General features: G+C 37.9%; 1 protein-coding gene across 1 annotated transcript in view; it reads right to left on the bottom strand.

Annotated features, from left to right (window-relative positions):
* Positions 1-2,185: 2,185 nt before the first annotated feature.
* Positions 2,186-14,020, bottom strand: part of Ctsc (cathepsin C) — a 35,447-nt gene continuing 23,612 nt past the window's right edge. Inside the window, exons 5-7 of the mRNA XM_031387272.1 lie at positions 12,060-12,175; positions 5,111-5,242; positions 2,186-3,671 (exon numbers count right to left, since the gene is read on the bottom strand). Of these exons, the coding sequence (XP_031243132.1) occupies positions 3,169-3,671; positions 5,111-5,242; positions 12,060-12,175 (751 nt within the window). The 3' untranslated portion in view covers positions 2,186-3,168. The remainder of the gene's footprint in view (positions 3,672-5,110; positions 5,243-12,059; positions 12,176-14,020) is intronic.

Here is a 14,020-nt window from a genome sequence, read left to right as displayed (position 1 = left end):
CATTTGAGACTCAGAGATCTGTCTGAAGCATGTAACTGTTTCTCTTGCTATCAAATTCTACTCAGTTCCTGAGTTAAGTGATTAGACATCAGAAAAGTTTCCATAGATAATTGGATATCTAGAGAAACTGGGTTATTTAAATCTATTTTAGCTCCCCTAATTGAATAAAATGGTTTTAACTGAAAGGCCAAGAACTTATGTAGGAAAATAGCAAGTCTAACTTTAATTTATGTATGTTTATTGGATTTTTTTTTTTAAACACAGTGTTTCACTATATAACCTTGGCTAGCCTGGAACTCACTGTGAGGACCTGACCTCAGACTCAACAGAATCTGTCTGCCTTTGCCTTAGGCGTGCTGGGATTAAAGGCGTGCCCTACCACACAAGTGCAATTTAAAAGACAAATGAAAACCCTTTCATGCCCTAGGATAAGACATTAGAAGTAGAGAATTCACAGAAAGAATCATCACACTTTCTGCATCTGTCTCAAGGAAATTGCACAGTAGACAATCAGGTGGGAACACTGAAGAGCCAGACTACCAGGAAGACAGCTGTAGAAGTCTGTCATTGAATTGCTTACAGAAACAAGACTAAACAATGGCAATAGCAACAGGCATACTAATGAGGAAGGGGAGAAACCTAACTCAAGGACTCCCACCTCTAGACAAAGAACTAAGATAGTTAAAGCCTGCTGGGAGAAGGGGAATTGACCTGTCTCAGGGATGAGACTCCAAACGGGTTATCCAACACAAAGATGTTAACCTTGAGACCATGTACACAGACAACAAAAAAGAACTCAGTAGGTTGTATTTATATACTTATGCTTAAAAATATAAGAAGTGGTGCCAGAGCCAGTTATGTTCAATCTATATTATATCTTTGAAAATTTATTAAAGTATTTAATGAAAGTCAGAGATGATACTTTAGACTTCACAGAGACTTTCACAAAGGCAAAACATTATATAAGAATAAAATTATATTTAGCAGCAGTCACAAAAACCATATATATGTTTTGCTGGAGGCCTACAAAGTAATGGCCTTAGATGTCTACTGCAGAATATCTGACTCCTTATCCACACACAATGTCAAAGACCTTTGGCAAGCCCAAAGTTTGGAGATTCAAGAAGCTGCAGTTTAAACATAGCTATACCTGGGTTTGATAAAGGAAATCTACAATCCTAGCACATAGGAGACAATGTCAAGAGGATTATAAGTCAAAGACCAGACTTGGCTACATAGTAAGGCTGTGTCCCAAAATACTAAAAAGCAAACAAACAAGCAAGCATAAAACCTCACCAACATAAATAACAAAAGATGAAGCCAGAGTGCACATTTCTAGAGTGTTACTTTCCTTCAAGGCAGAGAAAATGTTATTTTAGTCAACTACAATTTAAAAAAAAAATATGATATTCAGTCCCCTCTCTCCACATGGCTGTAGCCGGCCTCCTCTACTACTTTTCTATCTTCTCTCTGTGTCTGTCTCTCTCTCTCTCTTTCTCTCTCTCTCTTCTCTAAAATAAATGCCTTAACACATACAAAAAATAAAAATAAATAAATTAAAGAAATGATATCTGGGAAGCAGAGACAGGCAGACCATTGTGAGCTTGAGGATATCCTGGTCTACATAGCAAGTTCCATGGCAGCCAGGTCTACAGAGACCCCCATCTCAAAACAAAGAAAATTATATAGGTTTAACATACCGATTCCTAGGACTCAGAATACCAAGATACATTGAGCACATTGCTAACATCTCAGGTGATTAGCTAACCTTCTCAGTGCTCTAAGGTACTCTGAGAAAAATGGAATCAGCATCTCTGGGTCTCAGTCATGACTGTATCACTTAGCTAGGAGACTCAGGACGAAGTCCTTTGCCTTTTGCATAAATTCCTGTTTTTACCTGCATAAGGAGCTTAGGTGATATGACTGCTCTGATTTTCTTAAGCCTCAGAATGTTTCTGGTTTTGTCAACGTGTGGATCTCCAATGGCATTGCCTAATTTGCCTGTCACATTACTTTTAATAGAAATCACCTATTTACTCAGAACGATTTCACATCATTGTGAAATATCCACTGAAGTCCCAAAGAGCTACTCAAATCTCCTCAGTTAATATTTGACTCATTAAGCAGATGTTATTTATATTTCCACATGCAGAAGATACACAACAAGAAATAGTTTCAACACATAGACATTGTAAAAACTCCTCTTTATTTTTCCTGTATGAATTTTAGGGGTCACTGGGTATTGTCAGAAGATACTCTTTGCCAAGGTTAAACGTTCTTGTTTTGTTTAATTTCCTTATTTAAGTGTATGCTCATGTGTGTGTGGAAGCCCAAGCACCTACAAAAGCCAGAGGTCAGAGGTCAACCATGGCTATAGCTGCTTAGGAACACTATTTAACTTGATTTTGACACAGGTTACTCATTGAAGTGATATTTGTCCACTTCACTATTCTGGTTGACCAGTAAGCTTCAGGGATCCACCTGTCTCTGTCTCCCTAGTGCTAGAATTACAGAGGTGTCAGCATATCTGTCTTGTTTTTCTGACACAGATCCTGAACTCTGACCTCAGGTCCTCATGCTTGCACAGCAAGCAATTTTGCAGGTGATGAATCTCATTTATCCCTCTGTTGTTTTATACATGAAATATTTTCATTGTTTTTTTTTCTCCATAAATAAGTACTTCCATGGAGCATAAGTGCTTCTAAGGGAAGAAATCAGTGACAGAAATTCTCGTAAACACACATAGAAATACTGATTATATCTGATTATATAAACATTTATTTAAAACTCTGTAAAAAAATTAACTGTTTTTTGTCATGTTTTCATGTGATTCATGTAATTTAAGAAACGAGCTTGCAGTTTTACATAGATTTTTAGAAATGAAACATCTGGTTGCATTGCAGATGACCAGCAAAACATGTTTGACAACTTAACCACTGCTCATAAAAGTTTTACTTAATCAAGTACTTTAATAAGAAAAGTAGTTCAGTGGTTGATGGGGAGGATATTAATAGAAAAAAATCAAGTATGGTTTTAAATTCAAAGGCAAAAACTTCTTTAAAGATACCTAGTGGTAAACTTCTGACATTGTTTTGTAAAAGCCTCAAGCCTGTGACTAAATCACTCTGTGAATGATAAAGACCTGTATGGAGTACTGGGAGCTATGTCCTACAACTTAGGAATTGGTATGGCTGCCACGGCTATACTCTCAATTGCACATTCATCAGTTCCTCTGCGGATCCGGAAGTAGCCACTCTCACCCCAGTGAGTGCCCCAGCTGTTCTTTACAATCCAGTATTCTATATTAGTGACTGGATCTTTTCCATAGCCCACAAGGAGAACAGCATGATTTGTCAGCTCAAACGGGTTGAAAGGGTCGCTCAGCCCAGTGTGGTGGTAGATTCCACTGTGGTAGTGCAGGAAGTCATCGTGGACATCAAAGGCAACTGCCATGGGTCCGTGTTTGACCAGCTCAAGCTTCATCAGGGCTTCATTGCAGCCTCCATAGAAACCACCCACATAGTAGTAGTCTGAAGAATAGTAACGGAGGCAGTTCTCCTTTGGTTTGCATGGGGCATCTGTGGCTGTGTAGGGAAAGCAGCTTTCTTCCACCACCCCAAAATCTTGGGCATACTTTCCTGCAATGAGGTATGGGAATCCACCATCACAGCCTAAGAATGAAAACACAAAACATTATTACATATCTGCTGGAAGAAGGCAGGCACAACTTCTATGCTCTGCTTTTTCTTTTCTGTTCCCTGGAAGTAGTTCTGTGTTTAAATATCACATCATTCTTCCTTCCTTAGAAATTCATCTAACAATCACTGGCCCTATTTCTTTAACAGAAATTTATTTAATACTTAATAATGAATATAGCTTCTCTAGCACTGTGATTGAGTGATGAAGGCCCTGAAAGCAAAATAGGTTCAAATCCAAAAGTGTGTGCACCATTTAACATCTCTGTACCACTACTTACTTATATGTTAACTGTAGATGGTGACAACCCCATCCTTGAGGTTTAAAATAGTTACTTCACATAAAAACAATCATTTCAGTGAATGCTGTTACTGCCAAATACACACACACACACACACACACACACACACACACACACACCCCTCCCAACTCCCTCTTCATCTTGGACCTATGACACATATCACACCACCCATAGCCTCTCATCATTATAATTATTTAACTTCTGTTTCTGTTGCCTCATTGTACACTTCATGAGCATAAGGAGAGTTTTGATATCTTACAGCCTCTAAAGTCCTAAACATGACAATATAGTATGTATTATTTCAGAGAGAATGAAAATCTCACTGTGACAGTCATTCACCAGCAATTTCACTGGAGATCCAGAAAAACATTCCAGTGGCTGCATCTAGACTGGCATCAGAAAACTTTAAAATGGTAGTATTTTAGATATTACTTCCTCTAAATCCTATTTGAGCCTTCAATATAGTCTGTTCTGAAAGGCTAAGTACACAAAGTGTCACTTTATTTCTCTTAAAGAAATAAATATTATTATAATTTTAGTAGGAACTGGGTTGTAGAAAGAGATGTTTGGAACCTAAAGCTATGATGCTTAAAAGCTGTATCATTTTTCCTAAGATAAATTTGCTTAGCTGGGCGGTGGTGGCGCACGCCTTTAATCCCAGCACTTGGGAGGCAGAGGCAGGCGGATTTCTGAGTTCGAGGCCAGCCTGGTCTCCAGAGTGAGTTCCAGGACAGCCAGGGCTACACAGAGAAACCCTGTCTCGAAAAAAACCAAAAAAAAAAAAAAAAAAAAAAAAAAAAAAAAAAAAAAAAAAAAAAAAAATTTGCTTATACTTATTTTTTGCTTTTGAATAAGATCTATGTCTGCTTTTTACAGTTTTGTGCACTCTTAGGTGACATTTTAGGAGAGGCAATATTCATCTTGCTGTGGGATGCAGTGGATTTCATGAGAAACTGTCCACTGATAACTGATGGGGACAGATTCGAACCACAGTTTTCTATCTATAGACACTGTTCTTCTCTGCTATGCTACACCTTTACTTTTGCCAGTGATAGTGGCTGGTACACAACCAAATAAATAGCTTATAACATAGCTCTGAAATAAAACACTTACCTTGGGCATACTGGCTGCAAGACACAACCTCCTGAGGACTCAGGATTGGTGTCTGAGAGTTGTTGGTTAATATACGAATTCTTGCTTCTAGCATACCCATAGAGGCAAATGAGTAGCAGCTTCCACAAGATTCTGTAGAGAAAGAAAAACATATGCATATTATTTATTTATAATTTCACAAACATGAAAATCTGAGTGAGATACCTTAATATAGGATTTATAATAAACATTTTTCATAAAAATCAGCACAGTATAGAAGACTTACTTCATAAGCACAGAACCAAAGATCCTTCCTTGACAAGGAAGGATAGATTTATGTCTGTAATAGTTTCAGCCATCAGAGTGAGAGAAATGTGGTGGAACACATATGAGTAAAACAAAACAACAACAACAACAACAACAACAACAACAAAACAACTCTCTAATGCAGTAGACTGCTTGGAGCTCAGCCAAAAGTCATGTTGAAATTCCAAGCTCTGATGCTAAGAGTTCCAGGACCTATTGGCAATGGCCAAATGAATTCATTAAAAGCATCTGCTGGGAGGACAGCTGCCATTACAAGAAAAAGGAAAATCCTGCATTATGAAATAATGTGTATGAGCACTACTACTCTATGTCTCTTCAAACTGTATGGGTAAAGCAAATAAGCATATATAATAAAGCGCTGTAAAGCTGGCCTTCCCCTTGTTAAAATTTTTAAACAAATGAATATAGTTTTATACTTCCACTGTCTCACAACCTCTCCGACTCTGCCACTAATACAAAGATTACATGGAGAGATGCCTATACCAACTCTAAAATAAAGCCAGTTCTGTACAAGATGTATATCATTCAACTTATTATATTAGTTTTACAATGCTATTAAAGTGCTAAGCATTTCATTGTGAATGTAAAGATTTATGAAGTCAATTTAACTAATTTTTCAAATAGAAATGTCTTTAATAAGCCTGATTATTAGTAATTTGGTAGCCACCTTATTTTTTTTTAAAAAAAAAGCACTATGGAAATGTTTATGCTTTTAAATGTTAGCAGGAATATTGTTTTCCCTTCTCCAGGTAATGAAGCCCCAGGAAACAAAGAAAAGCCAGGATGCTGCTCACATCCACTGTTGTACCCTATTTGAAATACTTAGGTTGTTTTTCAATCATCCTAAGCCGGGCAATTCCTCGAGAGTTCTATGTCTTGCCATGAGACACAGTGAAGGAGCTCAGTACATGTTTGTGGAAAGAATGAGTCAAGCCGTGATGAGTAGGCACATATTTACAACCCAGAAATGATGAAAACGCAAGGAAATTGTCAGCTGACTACTTGTTTCTGAGCTCTAGAGGAAACAGAAGTTTTTTTGGATGCTGATGTGAGCCTCCGCTTACAGGTCTCAGTGCCATAAGACCCTGATCCCAATCTGCCAAGAACCTTTCTTATTAACTATTGTCATGTCTGACCTTTCCCCAAATTCTCCCTTCTAAAACTTTCAGATTTGTCCTTGTTATACACTGCTCTGGTTGATGAATGATCATCTACATTTTGAAGATGAGAAGATAAATACCTGTAATACTGATTTAGAGTCATTACTTTACAATGTAGTCACTTGATAACTGAGGCTTAGAAACTGAGGAAATGACCTGTCTATCAATCAGCTAACTGATAGCAGGTATTAGTACCTTATTTCCTCTAAGAGCTGGGTTAGTGGTCTTTGCATGTTTTTTTTTTTAAATAAATAACTGTAAGTTTAAATTACAACTTTGCTTATTGGGCAACAGGGGATAAGCTCTGTAAGAAGTGAGACTGTTTATTCCTCACCTTAGCCACAGAACTAAACAAACAAAAACCAAAACCCACATATTTTCTTTTCATGTTTGGCTTTTTTTTTTTTTAAGTCTATTTCAGCTCTCCCTTCCTTGAAACATAGGCAATACACAGAATATGAGTAACTTTGACTTGGTTTCTAAAGCACTTGGAGAATACTTCCTCTGGACTCTTCCTTAAAGTAAGATTAGGTCAAAGAATAGATGTGTGACCACTTAACCAAAGGGACTGTTGCTCGAAAGAGACACCTAACCCCTATAAACAATCTAGCTTCCTGAGCTTTTAGCAGTTGCAGAGAAAAAAAACAACCTGTAAGTATTAATCATTAAACCCACGTTATCTGACTATCGGCTACGATGAAGGCGATGGGTCCTAAGTACATCCCACGGCTCAGAAAATCCTTTGTTTTGAAATCACAGAAATGGAAATTTTTCTTTTAAGTCCCCAACTTCCTGGAAGAATGTCAACTGTTAAGATAATCAATCACTGCCTTCTTTCAAAAACACAACCTGTTGTTCATGCTAAGGGACTGCAAACCCTTCAGCTCCTTAGGTCCTTTCTCTAGCTCCTTCATTGGGGAGCCTGTACTCAGTCCAATGGTTGGCTGTGAGCCTCTACTTCTGTATTAGTCAGGTACTGTCAGAGCCTCTCAGGAGACAGCTATATCAGGCTCCTGTCATCCAGCACTTGTTGGCATCCACAATAGTATCTAGATTTGATAACTGAATATGGGTAGGATTCCCAGTTGCAGCAGTCTCTGAATTGTCCTTCCTTTAGTCTACTAGTACCCTCAGAGCTCCCAGGGACTAAACTCCAACCAAAGAGTACACATGGGGGGACTCATGGCTCCAGCAGCATGAGTATAGCAGAGGATGGCCTAGTTGGTCATCAATGAGAGGAGAGGACCTTGGCCCTGTGGAGGTTCTATGCCCCCATGTAGGGGAATTCCAGGACCAGGAAGTGGGAGAGGGTGGGGTGGTGAGCAGGGGGAGGGGAGAGGGAACAGGGGATTGTTTTAGTTTTGGGGTTTTTTTAAATTTGTTTTTCTTATTTTATTTTTCTTTTTTCTTTTGAAGGGGAACCTGGGAAAGGAGATATTGTAAATAAAGAAAACATCTAATTAAAAGAAAAAAACACAACCTGGTTTAGATTCCTCAAAACCCATAGTATTCAAGATGACTATAATGCAATAAGTAAGAAAGGGCCTCACAGAAAGCTCAGCATGTGACCCCACCTACAAAGAGGTAGAACATGGTTTCACATGGTACACATCCCCCAGCTATAGGGATTACACTCCAGCAGCACAGGAGAGCCACAGTCCTTGCTGCTCTTCTTTGCCCCTCATTAGCCACATGAGCCAGGGCAAATTACTTAGCCTGTGGCATTTCTTTTCGTTCTTGTGCAAGTATAGATTAGGTAGTGTGAACAACCTAGGGGCCTTGTCTGCCTGCTCTAATGAGCAACATTTATAACCAAGACTCAAATAGAGTGGACTCTAAATATCAGGAAAACTTGCCACAATGCCTAACATGACCCGGGAGAGTCACTCAAGATCTGGAGAAAAAGAAAGTAAATCCATCTCACTTAACTTTCTATCTCATTAACTTTCTATCGTCTCTCCCCACTTACACCTCAAAGGAAATCTAGACATAAGGCATGTTTACAGCTGTCTTAAAGTAGAAATAGAAAACTCCGTTTGTCTTGCCAGTATTTCTTTTTACTTAAAATCTTAATCTGTTCACAGAATAAAGGAAAGTTGTGAATTCCCTTAACTGGGCCTAATTTGGAATTCTGTACCTTCAAGAACTTCAATAAACCAGAAGAGAAAACAAGTAGGTATCTTATCCATTCTAAAATATAAGAAAAGTATCAAGAAGTGAGAAAAGAAATGTCTAGTTACATTATTTGCTCGGGCATCTGACATGACAGGACAGGTGACAGATCAGTTGAAAAGCAATCAGTTCACAGATGACTTGTGCTTTGAAATTTCCATTGTTTGGTAAAAATCATATTTACTACACACAAAGAATAGGGAGATTTGGGAACAATCGGAGCTTTTACCAATTGTCCAGGAAAGCAACATCAACGAATTTCCTTCAAAATGTCTCATTCCCTTCCCCTGGATTGCTCTCATAGCACCTGTCATTCATCCATGTAGAAATAAACTCCACCTTTCCCCCACTGAACTGAACTTTACTATGCCATTATTAATGTGAGTATCATGTAATGCTTTAATGTTTTGCTTATATATTCTTCTAAACACTAAGTTTTGCGAAGCTACTAGTCTTTAAACACTCTGCTATTAAAAAGCTTCTTAGGGGCTGGAGAGAGGGCTCAGTGGGTAAAGTGCTTGATATGCAAACACAAGGACCAGGAATCAGATCCGCAGGACTTGCATGAAAGCTGCTGTCACACAAGTCTGTAAGCCCCACAAAGTGGGTTAATGGAATCAGGCTGGAGGGTTGCTGGGCAACACTGACTATGGGGAGCACCAGGATAAGTGAGAGATGGTGTTTCAAAGAATAAGGTGGAGTGTGATGAGGAAGACACTTCATCAACCTCTGGTCTCCACACACAAGTGAATGCAACTGCATATACATCACACATACACAAAAGCTTCCTAACAAACACTGCATTAGTGATGAGAGATGCAGCATCAATGTAATAACAGCCTGGCTGCCAATAATGAGCGCAACAGAGGACATTTCTTACTTTCCTAATCTTCTTGAGTAGGTCTTGACAGAGTTTCTCTTTTAGCTGGGGTTTCTATTGTTCTCGTACAACACCATGACCCAAAGCAATTTGTGGAAGAAAGAGTTTTTTTCATCTTACACTTCCAGGTAATGGTCTATTTTGAAGAGAAATCAGGACAGGAACTCAAAGCAGGAGCTAATGTAGAAGCCATGAAAGAGGTCTGCTTATTGGCTTATTCTTCATGGCTTTTTCAGCTTTTCTCATAGTGCCCAGGTCCACCAACCTCATGGCTGGTACCTCCTACAGTGATATGGACCCTTGCACATTAATCATCAACAAATGTCCTAAAGATGTACCCATGAGCTGATGGAAGCATTTTCTCAACTGAAGTTTCCTCTTCTCAAAAGGCTCTAGTTTATGTCAAGTTGACAAAACAAAACAAAACAAAACAAAATCCCTAGCTGGCACTAGATCTACTTGGCAATTAGGTAAGTTTTAATTCTTTGCAGGCTGAGTGAGTGATTAGAACATTTACGATTTTAGGAAATTGATTGAGAACCCAGGTTCTCTTGGGCTATCTTTAGTGGGCTCACCAATTCCCATATCACAACTGTATCTAAATTGATATCCTGTTGATTAAAAGTTAACATCATTGGAATGTATCAACTAAGTTAATTGTAAACCACTAGCTTCAATCAACTCCAAACCTGAGACTATCTCAGATAGCATCTGAACTGCCCGGCGAGATTTGCAATCTTTGCTGTAACCCACCTACTACTTTATGCTCTTACCAACACAAACACACAAAAATAAACTCATTTTTAACTTTTTCTTGTTCTGTGACTACAAAGCATATACCTAAAATGTAATAATAGATCCCTAACATAGAATGTGTCATTCAGAAAAAACCTGAATTCATGTTTTCAGGCCATGGTCACATATACTTGGCTCCCAATGAACTATTCTTTTATTTTTGAGACAGGACCTTTTATGTGTCAAAAAATGTAGTTTATCAATTTCTTGCCATTTGATTTTACTTCCCTCTCTAGGAAATGACAAAGGTAATGGATTTCAGGGTTTATACCTCTTCTAGAGGAGGTGAATCCCTGAACCAAAGGGAGAACACTATTGGCATCAAATGAAGGACAGAAGTTGTTCTTTATTTACATATTTTTTATTGTGTGAAGCCAGATCAGAGCAAAACTTTGTACATGTAAAACCTCTTCAATGATGATGGAACTGGAAGTATATGGGTTTAATGGTAAAACTTGGAAGAAATTTAATACAAATATACTTGTAGAAAAGAGGAAGAATTTATCTCTCAAAATACATTTCTAATAACAATCTTCATTTGATGAAAACCACAGATAATTTATTTGATAAGTTGAAAACTTTAGGAAACTTGACTATTTCCTCAAATTTATGAGGTTGTATGCAAAATTATTAACTGTCCTTTACCTAATTTGCAACATCTACAAACAAAACTGTGTTACTGTTGATGTTTTATATTTCATAGTAAATAGCAAGACAAATACATTTTCAAAATGAATGTGTTCATGTTTTTACCAGTTGAGTGTATTTAATTTAAAAAATCTTCAATCTAACATGTTAACAAACTTTGAAACTTACTTTAATATCGTAAAATTTTTCAGAAAGTTTCAGATTTGGAGCATTTCAGATCAGGTACATAACCTGTATCGATAAGTCTCCATACAATTTTTGAGTAAAAAGCTAAGGAAAATCAGATCATCCATTCTCCAATTTATTTTGGAAAGTGGACCAATTTTAATTGCTCATAATTATCTCTTTCCCTGCAAGGAAAAAACCCACCAGGGACTAAACCACCAACCAAAGAGTACACATGGTGGGACTAATGGCTCCAACAGCATATGTATAATAGAGGATGGCCTAGTCAGTCATCAAGAACAGGAGAAGCCCTTGGCCCTGTGAAGGTTCTATGCCTCAGCGTAGGGGAATGCCAGGGCCAGTAAGTGGGAGAGGTTGGGTTGATGAGCGGAGGGAGGGGCGAGTGAACAGGGAAAAAAATTATTTCTTTCCACAAAAGTGTCTCCTAGCAGCCAGGTAAATGAGTCTTTACTTACCACTCTGGTGAAACATTGAGCTAGGTCAGCTAAATAGACCATGTTTAACAAATTTGGTACTTGCCTCAAAAGAATGGAGGAAGAATTCAAGGGCCTTTTTTTTTTTTTTTTTTTTTTTTGTAATGCTGAACCATACTACATAATGCAGGCTATCTACCGATGCTGGGTTCAGCCTCTACGACACATGCTACCACATTTGGCCTCCTTCTCTTTGCTAAACTAGAAAGACCATGGCCATTCCTTTCTCATATCCCTAAATTCGTCCTAGAACCCAAGACATAGTAAGTATTTAATTAATAACAACGTGTGGTAATATAATGAAAGCTTGGACTTAATGAAAGTTTTACCTTGGTTTCGAACAGGACTAACAAAATTGACGCCACGGACATCTCTCCAGTCCCAAGATTCTGGCAAATTTAAAATTTGTTGCTGTATTTCATCAGTCATCGGGGCAGGTTTGGGTCTAGAATGGAAATGTATATTTAATACCAATATAAAGTCTTTCCTTAAAAATGGTCTCCTCACCTCTGATTCTAAGGGACTGAGAACCAAAGAATACTTGTCCCTTGAGTGGTACGACGTGGCCATTACACAATGTTTCAGTTGCATAACGCTGCTGCATAAGTAGCTTTCAGTTACTGTAGATGTTCAGGGCAGAGTCACTTTCCAAGTACAGTGAAAGCTACTTTTAGTATGCTTGAATATTTACCTTCTCTTACTTGTCAGATGTTAGGCAAGAAACAAGATACACATTAAGGATGCTTATTAGAGGGTCTACAGAAAACATGGGACTAACTGGTGTTTGACTCAAGAGGTAGTGATGGTTTCACAATATGTGATGTTCTGCAAAGAACTTTAATATCACAAACTACAGTTTATGCTTATGAAGATAGGTATGCTTATACATATTTCAAAGAGTTTTGACAAAAATTCAATGTAATAATAGCAATATTGATGATGATAACAACAATAATAACTCAAAAATGAAGACATATCTGTAAATGGCAGCTATGACAATATCTCCATTATTATACACGTCACTAAAAGTACTTAATAACACACTGGCAATCTGATACACTTTTCTGTCACTAACTAGGCATTGAAATGATAACTTCCATCTTCCTTCTATACTATAACAGCAGAGTGTTTGGACACAACACACACACATACTAAAGAAAATGAAAGTGGATGAACCAAGTTATACGAGCACAAACAAAAGGAGGAAGGAGTTCAGGAGTGCTAACATGAGAATCAGAAAGACTCTTCAGATATATCTGTTATCTGGTCTTAATGCCTTGGGCATCAGTGTTTTAGAAATCCAGTGAACTGTCTGCATTAGAGAGCTGCCCAGAAGTGAAGTTTGCTCATGATTTCAGCAGTTTCCTGGTTTCCAGCAGTTCTTAGGGCTCAGCTTAAGGATATTTGAGACTTTATACTACACAACTAGATGTTTCAACAGAATCAACTCGTATACGAAAACTCTACTGGAAATCAAGCAGCCAGACTTCCAAACTTGCTTAATATTTCCTTCTCCATGTGACTTCCATATCTTATCTTAGAGCTATGGAGCTCTAGTGGTAATATTAACTTTTATAAAGCAGAGGTTGGTGTGTGGCTAGAGCTTAAGAGAAAAAGAGTCCCCCTGAAACAAAGAATGTAAAAACTGTAGTGTGAGGTGCAGACTCTCAGACAGAACAAGCTCTTGTCTCCATTGCTTCTGATTTCTATTAAACAAGTGTCAATTTTCTGTCATTAAGACCCTGTTTCATGAATCCAGGAAGGGGATATTTTGATTTATTCCTTGTCCCAATTTAGAAAAACCAGAGTAGCATATGCACTAGAAGCTTTTAGAAAAAGCTTAGAGAGATATTACAAAATATTATTTTAATTTTAATGAAATTATAGAATTAATATTATTAAATAATAAAATAATAATTAATATTATGTTAAGAAAAAGGATATTATTAGTCAGAAAAGAAGGAAACCATAATGTCTCATAGTTAAATATTTCCATCAAATTGGGTTCATTTGTCCACTGAGAAAAAAATTAGAGACATATCTCAGCTAGTTTAAAGAGCTACATCATTGTGTGGCTCATTTCAATCATAAAAGAAAATTAAAACATGCTGGGTGGGATTCGCCATTTTCTCTCGGGTGAGTTTCTGAGACTGGAGCAGCCAGCCCGGAGGCGCCTTAGGCCAGAGACACGGGCAGGATTCGCCATTTTTTCTCTGGTGAGATTCTGAGACTGGAGCAGCCAGCCGGGAGGCGCCTTAGGCCAGAGACTCGGGCGGGATTCGCCATTTTC

This window comes from Mastomys coucha, unplaced genomic scaffold (genome assembly GCF_008632895.1).
Source record: "Mastomys coucha isolate ucsf_1 unplaced genomic scaffold, UCSF_Mcou_1 pScaffold21, whole genome shotgun sequence".
NCBI classification, from domain to species: domain Eukaryota; kingdom Metazoa; phylum Chordata; class Mammalia; order Rodentia; family Muridae; genus Mastomys; species Mastomys coucha.
This window is presented reverse-complemented; position numbering and strand designations above follow the sequence as displayed.